Source organism: Thyridium curvatum, assembly GCF_004353045.1.
Source record: "Thyridium curvatum strain D216 chromosome Unknown NODE_16_length_530760_cov_82.129700, whole genome shotgun sequence".
Classification (NCBI taxonomy): domain Eukaryota; kingdom Fungi; phylum Ascomycota; class Sordariomycetes; order Thyridiales; family Thyridiaceae; genus Thyridium; species Thyridium curvatum.
This window is the reverse complement of record NW_022156771.1, coordinates 281,342-297,991: the sequence shown is the minus strand read 5'-3', so window position 1 is coordinate 297,991 and position 16,650 is coordinate 281,342. Positions and strand designations below refer to the sequence as shown.

General features: G+C 56.2%; 2 protein-coding genes across 2 annotated transcripts; one reads left to right on the top strand and one right to left on the bottom strand.

Moving 5' to 3' along the window:
• Positions 1-377: 377 nt before the first annotated feature.
• E0L32_003642 (uncharacterized protein) lies at positions 378-2,090 on the bottom strand (the record flags this gene model as incomplete). The annotated part of the gene is made up of 1 exon (XM_031137965.1): positions 378-2,090. One exon carries the CDS (start codon positions 2,088-2,090, stop codon positions 378-380), a length of 1,713 nt encoding a protein of 570 aa, XP_030998412.1.
• Positions 2,091-13,140: 11,050 nt separating this feature from the next.
• Positions 13,141-16,206, top strand: E0L32_003641 (uncharacterized protein; the record flags this gene model as incomplete). The annotated part of the gene is made up of 1 exon (XM_031137964.1): positions 13,141-16,206. One exon carries the CDS (start codon positions 13,141-13,143, stop codon positions 16,204-16,206), a length of 3,066 nt encoding a protein of 1,021 aa, XP_030998411.1.
• Positions 16,207-16,650: the final 444 nt, after the last annotated feature.

The following is a 16,650-nucleotide window of genomic DNA, read 5'->3' as shown; positions in this document are numbered from 1 at the left end:
GCCACCACAGAGACCACGAGGTTGCCTGCGCCCTTCCACCGAACCATGGACTGACATGTACGGGCGATCCTGGTAGCTATCGCCAGTCGACCGGACTGGAAACAAAATTGCCTTTCGCCATTTTCCGATAACGGAACACACCAACTGCGTTGCTACCAGAACTACACCCCCACCGCAACGGTCGCGGGGAACCCCTGCAGCAGCCGGCTGTCAGATTAAATCGCTCGGTCCGGGACTTGCTTCCTGGTCGCCGGCCAACCTGCGGGCATTCCGAGTGAAATAGGAAGTCCGCAACCCGATACGCGAGGTACCATAGGCCACCTCAGATGTTGCCGCAAGCTCTGACTCCTATATCGCTCTTGGCGCAGGAGTCTCGATCACTGCTGCTGGTTGGGCCACCACTGCGTCGGAGTTTGCTGGCTTGACCATCCCTGCGACACAGCGGGCCCCCCACCCTGGTGCATGTATTGTCTTGGAGTTTGATCATAAGACATGCCTTGTTGTTGGTTGGGATAGGCCTGACTCATTCCTGGCATTCCGGAGTAGGGAAGACCAGCCGGTTGTCCGGAATGGCGCATCTGAGAGGTGGAGGGGGGCTGCTGATGAGGGGACGCCTGTGCCTGAGAGGGATGGGTGTAGCTGTATTGCGGTGCCTGTTGTGTTTGTGCCCACATCGGGTTCGACTGCGGGTAGTTGTAGCCTTGAGGCTGAGTCATGCCGCCCGAGGATCCTGGTGCTAGGGATGTTGGTTGAGGAAGCTTCGTAGATGGGTTGTAACTCATACCTCTAATCGTCGACGGCATCTGGCTCTGGGCGGCTACGGACTGGGAATATGGCGGCTGGGTCATCATCATCTGTGGGCTGTGGCTGGGGACCATGCTCGGCTGCTGCATCGAGCTGCTCGTGGTGTGGGGCGAAGGCGCTGGCCGGCTTGTCGCCGTCGAAGACTCCGTCGTCGTCACCTGCTGAGTGAGGTTTGTCGGAGCCGGCTGTTCGTGCGGGCGGCGCCACAGATTCTGCATGTAGTCGTTCCTCATTTCCCGTTGCTGGTTGACGGAGCGGTTGAACTCGGCGGCATGATGCGCCTGGGCATGGAGTTCGCCGACCGGTGTGGTCTGCGTCCTGTCCTGGTACGCAGGGCCTGTAATCTCCTGACGCGGGCCGGTCTTGAGAATGCTCGAATAGTCGCGACTCCTGGTGTCATTATATTCTGGTCCTAGTGTTATCACGGGCATTCTCGTCGAGGTTCCGGACGGCGCTCCAATCATACCTGGTTGAACGAGTTGGGGGGGCGGAGGAGCTCCAAACTGGGCAGGGGTGTTGCTGTACACAATCTCTCCATGCGGCGCTCCGAGGAGTGAGGCAGCCTGGCTGGCCTCGGCCGCGGCCTCTCGAGCCTTTGAAGCACCGGGTCTCTTCTCACCAGCCAGGTCGGCTTCAGTGAAGCCTTGTTTCCGGGCTTTGGTCTCCCAATAGTCGTCTCGAACACGTCGGCCGTTCACAATGACGCGGCTTCCGAATTGACGGAACATGCTCCGGGCCGTGACGATCGCAATCTGCCGCGACCGGTACGAGAAGGGCAGGATTTCTTGCTGCACCAGATCATCCTTCTCCACTTGGTTCGCAATGATCTTGAATAGCGACCTGTTCTTGTTGAATAGCAGGTACGAGTCCCGATAGCCGAGCACACGGGCGCACTCTGTAGCCAGCATGAACAATTTGTCGCCGCGCTGGGGTACCAGAAAGGTACGACACCGGTACTCGCGGCCACCCAGAAGTTGCCCATTGGGCATGACCTTCTTCTCGCCGGCTTCATCGATTTCTCGTGGCAGATACTCGTCGCCGCCTGGGCCTAGCTGGTCGGTTGTGTGGTCGCGAACCGTGGGGAGAGCCTTGAGCGTCGACTTGGTCGGCGTGGGTTTGGGCGCTGGCGGCGACGCCTGGGACGGAGTGTACTGCGGGATTTGGCTGGGGAGAGGCGCATTTTGCGAATGCGGAGTTTGCGGCGGCGGTATGGCCGTCTGCGGGAGAGTCGGAGGGGGCGGTTGGGACGGACTCTCGCTCAAGCCCCCGGACGGTCGCGACTTCATCGGTCTTCCGCGTTTTCTCGGTTGTTTATCTAGAGTTGGGCAGCGGGCTCGTTAGCAGGGATGTCGTCTTTGCATTGTCGCACAGGTTCACGAATGTAACGTGAACACAAGCATATAAGGTTCGAGGGCATCGCTACACAAGAGGATTCACGACATACCGTCATCTCCAGCTGGCCCGGGCTGGATTGTGTCTTGGTAATCAGGAGATCGACTTCGTTTGATGCCTCGCGAGGCGTGGCCGGCTAGGTCTGAACAACAAAAGAAAGCATCAGCAAGCCCGCCTGAAAAGAAGAAAAGCGCGCGCGCGCCGGCATGCGACAGCGCAAGGATGGGAAGCGGTCTCCCCCTCTGGCGCAATCAAAAACGGCGCCGAGCAAGGAAAGGAGCGGATAGGATCGCAGGAAACGGACGCGGCCAACACGCGACTAACGAGCCGATCCTGGGGAACCATGGGATTAAAAAGAACACATACCGGCTGAAGCCAGGGCGGCGGGATTGATGGTCGCACTGTCAGCGCCGTTAGGCTGCGCAGAATACATCAGTGCGGCGACGTCGACCACGTCGACGGTTCTGCGAAACGACGTGTCTGAATGTAGTTGGGTTGGCAGTGGTGGAAGTGGAGGTGGAAGTGGAGGTGGGATGCGCAGGGCAAAAGTGCGAGTCGGGAAATGATGGAGTGTGTGCGCAACTGGTATGATGCACGCAAGATTCAATCATGCATATGGTTGGCGCAAATCTCTAAAGGCCGTTTCCGGGGGTGGCAGGATGTCGAATCGCAGCAAGCATCCACAGGATAAGAGAGGAAGGGTTTAGAAGGTTGCCTCTTGAGTGAATGAGGAGCTGGGATTTGACTTGAAGGTGCTGGCTGCTGCGCGCGGCGGGATCGGTTAGTCAAAGAGGAATGGAGGGGGTGTGTTGTGGTGGGTGGTAAATGGTGATGTAGTATGGGCCAAGAGTGTGTTGATCTGGTTGGCTTAGTATGAACTTGTAGCGACTAGTGCTCCGTAAGTTGATGCGATCTGGTCTGAGACGAGGGTCGACGGCGAACACACGCGCGGACCGAAGGGGTTGGCGCAATGTATCCCGAGAGCGCAAGATTGAGAGGGCCGACGTCGGTTATTGAGCAGTCTCAACCGGCGATTGCTTGCAAATGGAAAGGAAGGAGTGTAGATGACGGAAGCCGCAGGTGAGGAGAATGAGATGATGATGAAGGATGATGATGGTTGGCTAACAAGAGCAAGGCCGGGCCCTCTTTCTTTTGTTTGAATGCGCAGTGCAGTCAGCAGAGAAAGAGGAGACAGGCGTCTGTTTGAGACCGCGCCGGGGCGTGGGTCTAGAGGCTGATAGCACTGCTGCTGATGCCGAGAGGCGCAAACAGGCCAATGGAAGCAGGCAAGTATTTCGTATGTAATTTGATCGGTTGCTGGTGGCCCTGCTCGTTTCGTCTTAGGCCCCTTCTGGCTCGACTCGAGAGACTAAGTAGATACGGCTGGAGCGGAGCTGTGGCTCCCCTCGTGTTTGTTTGCGCCGTGTCCAAAGTCCTCAGTTTGAGGCCTTGGGGGACTGTACCGACCCAAAGCCAGCTGGGTGCGAGTCCTAGGTATCTCTTGCTGCGTCTCCCTTCTTGTTGACACCTCGAAACGGGCGGCTTGGCCACGCTGTTCGAAAAGACTCCGCGATGTCATACAGATATCGCGCGGCCCTTTCCTGCGGGTACCTAGCACTGGCGACTGCGATTGCCGAACAGGAAGGTCGTGTCCAGAGAGCCGTATTGTCTGACACAGCTGCGTACAGGTTCTGCAAAATGGTAACCTAGATCCAAGAATACCACCAGGCATATGTGGGTATGGCGGACGCGCAAGAGTGGAGCGGCTGGAGAGGACGGCGACGATTTGCAGCGGCTCTGGAACAAGAGGCAGATGATGTTATGAAATGCTCTGTGTACGGAGTAAGTAGCCGGCTGCGGGTTGGCTTGACAGGCGGCTCGATCTAGTGTATCGATGAGTGCAAGATATCGGCTTTAGACTCGAGGGCTACCTACCCCGCGTTGGAGAGCGCGCGGTGTCTACTCCGTAGCACTGCCCAGAGTGAAGCGATCGTCGCCCTTGTCTGACTGTTTCGACTAGGTACTAAGCAGCCAGTATGCGTCGAGGTACTCCGAGAGGACTCCAGCTCCCGACGGTGCGCGTGTAAACACTCGCCAGCTGCGCAGAGTAGGTACCTACACCTCCTTGCAAGCCAGCGATCGGTTGGTGATTGCTCCGCCTGGGCGATTTCGCACACAACGCAATGCAGCCAGCGTCGGAAAGCAACACAATAATGCACCAGCACGCAAGAGATTAGCGCATCTACCACTAAACGTTAGCGGGCGCCATTAGCTCTGAACACAAAGAGGGTCGCGCGGCGACACACGGACCAGAACTCGGGGAACGAACCAGCGGGCGGCGTACAGCGGGCCACCACAGGAAGATGGAGAAGGCAAAAGCCAAAGGATGACGACTAGGGAGCCGAGGAGGGAAGGGGGGTGTGGACTCGAAAGAGGCTGGACAAAGCCAAGAAAGGCCGCGGTCCGTACAAGGATAGGGGAGATTGGAGCTTGCACTGTGGGGCCTCTCTTCTCCTCGGATGTGTGGCGATTGTGCGGGTCAGCAGCAGCGAACGGATGAGGGCCAGGCATGAGGAGACCAGGATACCTAGGCGTGGGAAAAGCGAGCCAGGGTGGGTGTGACACTAGCAAAGAACTGGTTTGGCCTGGTCCTTTGGAGAAAGAACAGGCGAGAAAGGACAGTGCTGCACCGCGCACCAGATAGTGACCAGAGAGACCAGAGGCCCAGCGATGGCGTCACGTTGGTGGATGGTAGCTCCGTACTGAGAGATGGATTGCCCGATGAACGACCTAAATTGATCCGAGCTATGGCAATAAAGTCCGCCAACGACCCAGCACTAGCCAGTGCGGGTAGTTGTTAGCTGGGACACCACTGACCATGCTCCAGCGAGCTAAGAGTACAGGCAGAGACGATGCATCGACGGGGGGCTCGACTGGGGAGCCAAGGGTAGGTAGTTTAGACGATGTCGTAGAGATAAGGAGGCTGTGGTTGTTTCATCTGGGCGTTGTGAAGCTGTTGTCGACCAAGCTCTGGCCTACTACGCCTCTGGGAGCTTGATGGTAATAGAAACGATTCAAGGGTCGACAGTCGAAGGTCGAAAGAAGTCGCCGTTCGTTCTACTTGGCAAGCCAGTCAAGTGGACGAGATGGGAAGAACACGAAACCCCTTTTAGTCGCGACGGAGCAACTCTCGGTGCTCAAGGTTCTGACGAGGCCGCGCGGGCAGAAAAGCCTTTCGAGGAGGTTTTGCCACTTGCATTCAAGGTCGTCGTCGCGACGCGGGCCCTCTTGGGCACTTTAGCGGGCAGGGTAGGAGTCAATGGCAGGGCACGTCGAGAAGGTCACACAGAGCCCAAGAGGCGAGGTAGACAACCTGGAAGTATCGACAGGCTGAACAGTGAGTGATGTACCTACCTCCATTGCCTTGCTGACATCGCAATAAGGGTTGGACATGTCCATGGAAGGAGCACCTCATCATCTGTACAATGCCAAAAGCAGCCCCTGCCTGGCGAGGTCGGCCTGGCCACTCGAGGCCGGGCTCGAAACCAACCCCCAAGGAGGTACATTCTTCATGCCCCATCTCAAGTCAAGTACTTGCATCAAATGTTTTTTGCAAAGTCCTACAAGTGACAGACCAACTATTCGCCTTGAAAAAAGCCAGATGTTTATAAATGTACATCACCCTGGATCTTCTGGGTACTACTTTACTAATGTCAGTTGTCTGCAAGTCGAGCCTGGTCTGCATTGGCCCGACTTGAGCTTTTCTGCATTTAAGCGCACTCTGCTCCTGCGCAGGTGGTGCTCGATGCACGCTTCCCAGCGTTTCAACCCGTCATGTGGGCTTTCGGCGCTACGATTTAGGTTTTGATCCGTCCTTTTTCATCCTTGGAATGGTTTGCTTCAACGGCGAGGATCATGGGGATTTCATCAAATCCAATAGTCTGTAGGTCACGGCACTCTCCGCTTCGCTAATTCCGCGCCCTCGACGAACTTCTTCCCCTGCTCCACCTTTGACTTTCAAATCTGGCAAACGAACCATCAACAAAGCATCGTTACATTATCCGCTAAATCCACATCTTTTTTTTTTTCACACCGGTAACCAAACGCGTCTTGTTCATACGTGCACGCCGAGGTAGATAAGAGGATCAGCACGACCCAGAACGCAAAGGCTTTAGCACAGGAGGTAGACTCCCAGTACGTCGCAGTATTCGAGTCCCGACCCATACACCCTTTCCCAAGACGCCGACGAGTGCATCGATGTCTCACTGCGGCACGAAGCTAGGGTCATCTCGGCGCGGTACGCGACGCTTTTCACCACATGCGCCATCGCTCTGGGTGAGGCGCCCAAGGCTGGCGTCCATTCATCCTCGCTTGACGATCCCTCTCATCGTCCGCCATCAGCTTCGATGGAATGGCTGGTGACGACCATCAGAGAGCGTTCTATTAGGTATTTCCCACGTGTGATGCTCCCGAGTCGAAACACATGAGGTTGAGTGAGTGGGAGTGATCTTCAAATTGTCTCCACCAGCCGAGATTTCGGTGCGTATGGAGACTGTGGACTAAAATTTCGATCCAGCAGGAGTGTGTTTCTTACCCCGGCCACCTAGGTACACTTCCATAGATCAGCACGTCTGCCGAGGGATCACATCCTAGCAGATGGTCTCCCCAGATCTAGCGTTGCGCAATCATTGACGCCGGGTGTCCTAGCGGAACTGCTCAGTTGGCCAGCGTAGGCGCCGCATTTGTGTCGTCGTTGATTTAGCCTACCTCTGATAGCTACTCCGTAGCACTTGGAACCAGACAGCGCACCATTCGCCATCGCCATCTGACACAAACTCGGAGTGGATTTGCAACAGGTGGCTAGAAGGTAGGGTAGGTATCCCTCACAATTGCAAGGCTGCGTTGTGTGCACTCGGGTCTTGGGCGTCCCGTCATGACTCGTCTGGATGATGACAAACGGCGTGGCTTCACATGAAAGGATCTCTTCACAGGGAAAAAATCTTTCCGGCGCAACTCGACCGTCACCAAGCGAGTGAGGTCAGCATGCAGACCGGCTATTCTTCTCGTCTTCTGGAACTCATCTGGACTGCCTGGAACGCCCCCTTTGTGCAGACCTTTCCCGGTCGACCCACTGTTGCGAGCAGTTCTAAGCTGACACCCCACTCGCCATTCGGCGTCGTTTTGCTCTACGTCTTGTACATTATCACGCTGTCGGCCCAGAGAGAAAGCCAATAGCAGAGGGCTGTCAGATCTCAACTTGACACCTGGTATTCAGGACCAAAACAAAACTGACAGCGGCACTTGTTCGCGTGCAGGTGCTGCTTACGAATGATCTCGAACGTAAGCTTTACGAAGGATGATGCTTTCGCTGCGTGGCTTCGATATATTCAAGGGACGGGGTGCAACCTGGCCCATTACGGAAGTGAATGGCCAGATTACACACTGCGTCTCGGGCCACGCAGCACTAATGAAACTAGACAGGCATGATGGCGTTTTTGTTCTACTTTCTAGGTAGTAATGCCGCCGAGAAGGTAAAAAGAAAGAAGAAAAAATCTGCAAGAACCAGAGAAAGGAGCAAGGCTCCAGGTTCACGAATCCGGCTTGGAGGATTCGGCAACGCCGGGTGGTCGTCTCGAAAATTATCCTCTAGCAGGCTCTTCGCCTCGCAAACAGACAACATCTATACGAAGACTATCCCGCATGGATAGGGAGATATCCCAAAAGCAGTCTGCTGGTCAAACGCAAATTTTTACTCCCGAAAGGCATTGACTTCCCAATAGGGCAAGATTCCAGGCTGGAGGTTTCAATAATTCTGTCCTCGCCATTGCTGACCGGATCAACGGGCAGGTATCACTTTCCCCTGTCGTTTGTGATTGGGCGTCGGCTTAACAATCCCAGTCCTCGGCGATATAGAATATTACGCCACAGCTGAGCCTGGTGATTGTCCTTTGTCCTTGTATCATCAATATTTTCCTGCATCCATCAGCGACAGAAGCCTCTTGCGCGCGAAGCACGGGTGAAAGGGCCGCAGACGTCTGTCGCCAAGCAAGGGCAAACGTGGTCCATGACAAAGTGTCTCATCGCAAGATGCCTCGCCCATCATTGCACCCGGCGGTGCTAAAATCCTCGCACAATGCCCATCCGTGGATGGTTGGTTCACTGCCTTCGGTGACCAACCCCAAGGACCATCCACGTCTTATTTCCGACACTACCCCTCTTTTGTTCCTCAATCTCCTACCGACCCTTTTCGAAAAGAATGATGATGAGTCAACTGTCAAGTCGCACCGCCGTCGACAATTGCAGCTGCTTCATCCTCGTATGTATGTATGTATGTATGTATGTATGTATGTATGAATAGCTGGTGTTGCGCGCGCCGCGTCCCGTGTGAGGCCTTGAATTCTTTTATACATAAGTATATCACTTCTTAAAAAAAAGGCCCCGGCTTAGAGTGCAGAGCAATACACCACTTCAGGCGTCGCACTGGCCCAGAAGTCTGGGGATGGGAGCACACACAGTGACGGGCCAGGAGAAGATGGTGTGAAGCATGAGCTTGAATGCGCCGGGGGGAGGGGGGTCCCTCTGCGAGGTCTCATGGCAGGGGTGCGTCTAGCAGGGGCAGACTAAACCCCGTAACCAGCAGGGACAGGGGTCCCAGCCATAGGTGTAGCAAGGGCGCAAGCGAGTGGACTTGGCGCTAGAAACGGCAGGCCCTGATTCGCTTTGGCCAGCCCTTGCCGCCCCCAGCTGACACACGGGCCACTCTTTCCCTGCAAATCATGGGTCTGAATGAACAAGACCTTTTGCCAGTCCAATGCTCGCATCTGCCTGTGCCATATCCAATAACTCAGTACCTGGCCGAGTCGAAGTTCTACATTCAGCGCAGGTGCTTTTTCTCTTTTTCTCATCAGTGCTTGGGACTCGCGGCCTGTGAGAAGCGCAGACTGGACGAAGGCGGCCTAGGTACCTACCTGCCTGGTAGCTGTGCCGAAGATATGAGGTCACGCCGCTGAGCCTGACATTCCAATCTATCAAACACTCACCCTCACCACACCCGACATTTCTGGAGCCCATCTGCATGCAGGGAGGGAGACTGACAAGATCAAGCTCCCCGTCCTGGCTTGGAAGCGCCATCCCGTGTAGTCAGGATATGTCCAAGTACGTGGAGCTGACTGACATATCTATCTCAACGGCACGGACCCGGAGATCTTGCAAGACCCCAGTTCCGTCCCCAAGACCCAGTCCCGGGCCCAATCCATGATTAACGACTTTGATCTTAGGGCAGCCGTGTGCAGGTGGAGGAGGGTGTGCTCACGGCCTGCTTGTCTGCTTGCCTGCCTTGCCTGCTCCTCCTCCCTGGCATTCCCGGAGAAGGGAGGGGTGGAAGCTCACCATGTGAGCCATGGCCCGCTGCCCAGCCCACCCATCCACCATCGGCCACCCTCCCTCCCATTAGTCCAGCACCCCGAACCCTTAGCAGAGAGCCTGTATCTGTATCTGTATGCGTGCTTGTACAGATGCATGTATGTACACACTTAGCTGCTTCACGGGTCCTGTTCGAGATGGCATGGCCTTCCTTCTCGATGGGCAGGACCCACCCCATCTTTTCCTGGTCTGCATCGACGGCCACTACCGCTGCCTCCCACCAAAGTGGTGCGCCTTTTCTCCACGATCTGGGTACCAGAATTGGCGGGTTCTTTCGCAAGTGCCTTCCCGTGGACTGTGGTTCTACTCTAAGATGCCTGCTGATGATATGCGCTCCCGCCCAGGATGGCTGCAGCGAGGGGGGCGGGAGACCCCCTTGCTACCCGTTCTGCATCGTCGCAGTCATCCTGTCAAAGCACGTACCAGCCAGTCAGTCCCTTCCTCTCGCTTCTGCCCACTTTGTCTAGACCATCCAAGAAATCGGCCGGTTCCCAGCATGTAAGTCATCCATCGGCCGTTGCGATCGTCCCGATGTCAGAACTGCTCTTTCTCGTCAGCCTCCGCCGCCGCCGCCGCCGCCGCCGTCGAGAGGGAGCCCCCGCAAGGAATGCTATCCTGGAAAAGTGTGGCTGCTTAGTCGACAGAGGGCCATTGCACTGCCTTGGTCTGGATCTCATGGAAACGCTGGACCCAGCCAGGCAAAAGGAACCCGGGCCCTGCCGCGCTAACCGTTCACGGGTCTATTGTCTTGCTCAGTTTCCTGTTTTCTGTGATACAGGCGTATGCGCACCTTGGAACAGCATGCTAGGCTGCAAAGGTCGATGACTGATGCTCGTCGGCAGTTTCGCCAGCCGAGAGTGGTTGCTACACACCATACGGCCTCGGAAGCATCCATCATGAACTTGCATGACCCTGGGCGCATTCCTGGAGGAGGGCATCGCTCGACTGCCACCCTCCCCCCCTCGACATTATTCTCCGTGCGGGCCTAGCCCGCTCACCTCACCTCGACTGAACTCGACTTGGTTGTGTACATGTGATTCCTTCCATGACGGCAGCAACCCTCTGAGGGAAACGGTACTAGCATCGCAGCTAGCGATATCTTTTTGGCACTTGGAGATTCGTAATCTGAACCCTTGCTGCTCGGACGGAAACCCCATCGAGCTGCAAGCCCGCAAGAATGACGCATCTGATCGGCGTTTGTCCATGCTTACGCAGACTGGAGCAGGCTGGAATCGCGCCGCCGTCGGGGTTCGAAGGCCAGGTGACTAACCCAGTAGGAATGGCTCCTTGGCCAGGATAAATTCTGGGCCAGGACGCAGATGGATGATCCGTGAATTCGTCATGAAACGCGAGGTTGTACAGTTGAGAACGCCTCATTCTCTTGTCTGCGATGGTCCCTGCCACTCTCGGACCGCGGTGGTCCAGGTCCAAAGGACTAGGGAACACGGATCATCGAAGCCTGTGGCCTCTGTGAGATATGCACATACACCATCTAACTAACTACACCATCTAACTAACTACACCATCTAACTAACTACACCATCACGGGGGCTCCCTTTTAGCAGGGCGAGCTTTCGGAAAGGATGCTGTCTTCCCCAGACTGCAGGTCTGTCCACCCTTCGGCAGCTTATCTTATCAAACAGCCTGGCAGACCCCCAGCCCTGGAGGCTATTTTTGGCGCTGTATGCGGCCAGGCAAGGCACCTTGAAGGGGTTGTCTGACCAGAAGGTGGTGTTGCAAGTGGCTGTTCAGAAAGGGCCAGAGGAGAGGAGCTCTGGCCCTGGGGTGTCCCCAGCGGCATCCTCCTGCTGCTGTGTTGTAGTGCCCGCGGGCACAGCAGCGGGGACGTGTACACAATCTGGCAAAATGGCCCGGATGAATAGCGCAGTAGATCATATGACGGGACGCCAGCATTAAAATGCACAGTAAATCAAAACTTAGTTTCTACTCTATCGTATCAGGCAGAGGCCCGCCTGTTGTCATTGTTCGCGGCGACCTCGCTTATGGCGTTCGCGGACATTCGGTGGGGGTTGCGCAATGGAGATGCCTTACCTAGGTAGACAATAGAGATAGGTAGGGCGCGCTCATCAGAGACAGAGTCGGGGCGAGCGCAGCTCTTTCTTGACACGGCTGGCCCTTTTCGCTGGAGAAGTGTGAGCTTTCCCAAGGGGTCTAGGCGTACAGGGGTCTCGGCGAACTATTAAACTATGTAGTGTCTGTTTGCGATAGGAGGACGGCGCCGTCGCCGCCGCGGCCGCCTCTCAACCTGATAGACTAACGGAGTATTGTTCTAGAGTAGCCGTAGCCGCCGAACGGCAAACAACATGCCTTGCGCCCAGAGGGGCCCATTGGAAAGAACCCTCGTCTTTTGCTTTTTGGGAGGGGACGGCCATTGTTGTAAGGCTCAAAGAAGAAACGAGAAGTCCGTCCCGCAGGATCTGATGTATCACAAAGGGCTCAACTAGCTGTTCCGGTGTCACCGTCTGTGTTTCGGGGCTAAACCGAGTCAGATCGGCGACCCGGGAGCAGTTGCAGCTGTCGGAGCCAGCCAAAGAGAAGGGGGAAAAGGGACCCAGCCATGCTCTGCTGTGGTAGCACTTCCTGCGTCTCGGGAAGTACTCCCAACAGGGACTCTCGGCTCTTTTTCCCCCTCTTGTGTATCGTCATGGGCGTGGCTGCGGAAGGGTATGTATGATCCCCTCTTTCACGGAATAATTACTGTCCAGCGCCTGGTTGCCAACCTGGCGAGAGAAACAGAGGACCGTGTGTCTCGAGCTGTCGTCGTGAGAAAGACAAGGGAATGCATCAAGCACACACGTGATGCTCGACTCCCACGTGTTTGATTGTTTGATTGTTTAATTGATTGCTTGTGTATGCATGCATGTATGTCTGTATCATCAACACCGCCTTCGCCATCACCGGCCAAATTCTGCCTGAATGCGAAGGGGTGCGCTATCCACACCCTTATGGCCGTCAGTCAGTCATAGGGGGGGCCCTCTTGGCCCTGGATAATGCCTGAACCCGTTCACGCCTCTCACCTGGTGGTCGGGACTTACCAAGCGCATCTCCACCCCCAACGATTCTATTTTGGCTGTTTGACGTGTGTTCACTTTATCAACCCGCGCCGGTGCGTGCCAGCATGAGGTAAAGCAAGGTTGACGGGATCTCGTTCCCCCCTCCATGAAAAGTCGTGGTGTTGGTGTGTAAACGTTCTCCGCCCCACACCACTTTGACTTGCGGTTGCGTGCAGCGCACCTGCCGATAAGGATAAGCAAGCGCTGGCCTGGTTTTGATTCGCCTGCCAAGCGCATTTTTCAACTTTTTGATATCATAATCCGCCTCTGTCAAACCAGAGCAAGAGCTCATCAACAGCTCAAGCACAGCAAACCACATCGTCAAATTATTTACTCTGCGCCATTACACACCTGGCTCATCGTCTGTCACCTACGTGAGGCGCCGCAAGAGAGGAAGTCCGCAAAGAGAAAAGAGCGCGCGGCAAGCCGGGGTTTCTGCTCGTCCATCATGGCGAGCCTCAAGCATGCGCTGGGGTCCGACCCGCTCCAGTCCAACATCTCAAGCAAGGTCTATGTCCGGTCCACTAGAAGCGGCAAGGTGCAGAAGATTGTGCGCGAGGTCTACCTACGGCAGGACATCCCTTGCTCCTCAAGGCTATGCAGCACATGCCTGAACAATGCCCCCAGAGATGCGGCAGGAAATCGTGAGTTGCATCTGTCTCAAAAAAAGGAAATGTCGCCAAGGCAGCGCGAACTAACCAAGTCACTTGCTCAAGTGGCCCCGTTTGTCTTGTCAGAAAAGCCTGCGGCAACCAAGCAGTTCCCACAGGGGCACTACCTGGTCCCGGACACCAACGCTTTCCTGAGCGCCATGGACTTGTTTGAGCACGCGTCTGCTTTCTACGATGTGATCGTGCTGCAGGTCGTTCTGGAGGAGGTCCGCAACCGGTCTCTGCCTTTGTACAACCGTCTCGTCGGGCTCGTCAAGAGTGACGACAAGCGGTTCTACGTCTTCTTCAACGACTTCCGTCTCGAGACCTACGTCACGCGAGAACCCCAGGAGTCAGTGAACGATCGGAATGACCGCTCCGTACGGCAAGCCGTCAAGTGGTATGGCGAGCACCTGACCTCCGCCGTCAAGGGAAAGAAGTGTCCAGCGGTGGTGATGCTCAGCAATGACAGAGACAACCTCAAGAAGGCACGGGCCGACGGTCTTGCGGCTTGCTCTCTGAGGGAGTATGTTGAGAGTCTTCCAGACGGCGAGAGCCTCGTGGATATGATTCCCGAAGCACAGGACCGCGAGATCACACGGGAGAGGAAGCCTGGCGATCACCTATATGCTGAGTATCTCACCATGTCCAAGATGATGACGGGTGTGAAGAGCGGCTTGCTGCACCAAGGCATTTTCAATGTCTCTCCATACAACTACTTGGAAGGCTCCATCAGAGTCCCTGCCTTCCCCAAGGCTCTCCTGATTCTGGGACGGGAGAACATCAACCGTGCAGTGGATGGCGATGTGGTGGTAGTGGAAGTCCTACCCAAGGACCAGTGGAAGGAGCCTTCCACCCAGATCATTGAAGAGGAGACTATTACGAAGAACGAGAACGCTGACGCTGATGGCGATGAGGCGGAAGACATCATTTCAGAGAAGGAGCGCAAGGCCCTGCAGGAGGAGGTCAAGCGCACCCACTCCAAGAGCACCGAGGGTCATGCGCAACCGACAGCAAAGGTTGTGGGCATCATTAAGAGGAATTGGCGGCAATATGTTGGCCACATTGACCAATCCTCCGTCAGCAAATCCGCCAACCAGGGACGAAAACAAGAGACTGTCTTCTTGATACCGATGGACAAGAAGATCCCCAAGATACGACTTCGCACGAGGCAGATAGGAGAACTCCTTGGCAAGCGCATTCTTGTCACGATGGATGCGTGGGATCGGGATTCGAGGCATCCGGTGGGGCACTTTGTCCGCTCCCTGGGTGAGATGGAGAGCAAGGCTGCTGAGACCGAGGCTCTCCTTCTCGAGTATGACGTGCAGTATCGACCGTTCCCCAAGACCGTCCTGGACTGTCTCCCTAAGGAGGGACACGACTGGAGGGTACCTGCCAGCACCGACGATCCGGGCTGGCGGGACCGCCAAGATCTTCGAGATCTTCTCATCTGCAGTATCGACCCTATCGGTTGCCAGGATATCGACGATGCGCTCCATGCTCGCTCCCTACCCAACGGCAACTTTGAAGTCGGTGTCCACATTGCGGATGTCTCGCACTTTGTCAAGCCGAACAATGCCATGGACACGGAAGCTAGCGTCCGCGGTACGAGTGTGTACCTCGTCGACAAGCGTATCGACATGCTTCCGATGTTGCTGGGTACCGACCTCTGCTCACTGAAACCCTATGTCGAGCGGTACGCATTCTCAGTGATCTGGGAGATGACACCTGCGGCGGACATTGTCGATGTGCGCTTCACAAAGTCGGTCATCAAGTCAAGAGAGGCATTCAGCTACGAACAAGCGCAGCTGCGTGTCGACGACGTATCGCAGCAGGATGATCTCACCAAGGGCATTCGGACGCTGATGATGCTGTCCAAGGTGCTCAAGCAAAAGCGTATGGACGCTGGTGCTCTGAGCCTGTCCTCCCCCGAGGTCAAGGTGCAGATGGAGTCTGAGACCTCGGACCCGATCGACATCAAGACCAAGGTCCACCTGGACACTATGTCGCTCGTCGAGGAGTTCATGCTGCTCGCCAACATCTCGGTGGCTGGCAAGATCTACTCGGCCTTCCCGCAGACGGCGATCCTGCGGCGCCACGGCGCGCCGCCCAAGACCAACTTTGACGAGCTGGCGAACCAGCTCAAGGTCAAGAAGGGCATGGAGCTGCGCGTCGACTCGTCGCGCGCGCTGGCCGACAGCCTCGACACGTGCGTCGACCCGGCGGAGCCCTTCTTCAACACGCTCGTGCGCATCATGGCGACGCGCTGCATGATGTCGGCCGAGTACTTCTCGGCCGGCACGCAGGCCTACCCGGAGTTCCGCCACTACGGCCTCGCCTCGGAGATCTACACGCACTTCACCTCGCCCATCCGGCGCTACGCCGACCTCGTCGCCCACCGCCAGCTCGCGGCCGCCATCGGCTACGAGGCCATGCACCCCTCGGTGCGCTCGCGCGGCAAGCTCGAGGCCGTCTGCCGCAACATCAACGTGCGCCACCGCAACGCGCAGCTGGCCGGCCGGGCGAGCATCGCGTACTACGTCGGGCAGGCGCTGCGCGGCAAGGTCGCCGAGGAGGAGGCGTTCGTCATGAAGATCTTTGGCAACGGGTTCGTCGTGCTGGTGCCGCGCTTCGGCATCGAGGGCGTCATCCGGCTGCGCGACATGGCGGGCGCCGGCGAGCCCGAGCCGGCGGCCAGCTTCGACGCCGAGGCGTACACGCTCCGGATCTCCGCCCTGGGTGGTGGTGGTGGTAGCAAGAAGGAGGTTACGGTGGAGCTGTTCCAGAAGGTGCGGGTTAAGATCTCGGACGAAAAGGACGAGGCTACGGGCAAGAGGGGGGTCAAGATGGAGCTTGTTGTTTAAGGCGGATTGGATGCGGTTTGGTTTGAGGGTTTGGTGCGGATGGGTGATGATGTACAGATGTCATCATATCGTGTTCAGACGAGGTGATATGATATCGATCGTCTTCTCGGTAGAAGGAGAACTTCTTCAGCAGATAAAAGCGAAAGATATGCCAGATGGGCCCGCTGGGCTACCTAGACACACGAGCTATCGAATAAGGGGCCTTCACGTGTGATAGAAATGGATGCATTTTCAGCAACAAAAAGGAAAACATGGGTATTGTCTTTCTAACTAGTTCTACACAACTGCGCCCTCCTCCCTCAGCAGCCTGTCTTCATCTCATTATTCCTGGCTTCCCTGCCCCTGCCCCTGCCCCTGCCCTTACCGTACGCATTGTAAGAAGCAGAAAGCTCACATGAAACAACAACAAAAACCAAAACCTCACAAAAGTCCCTCCGTCCCTCA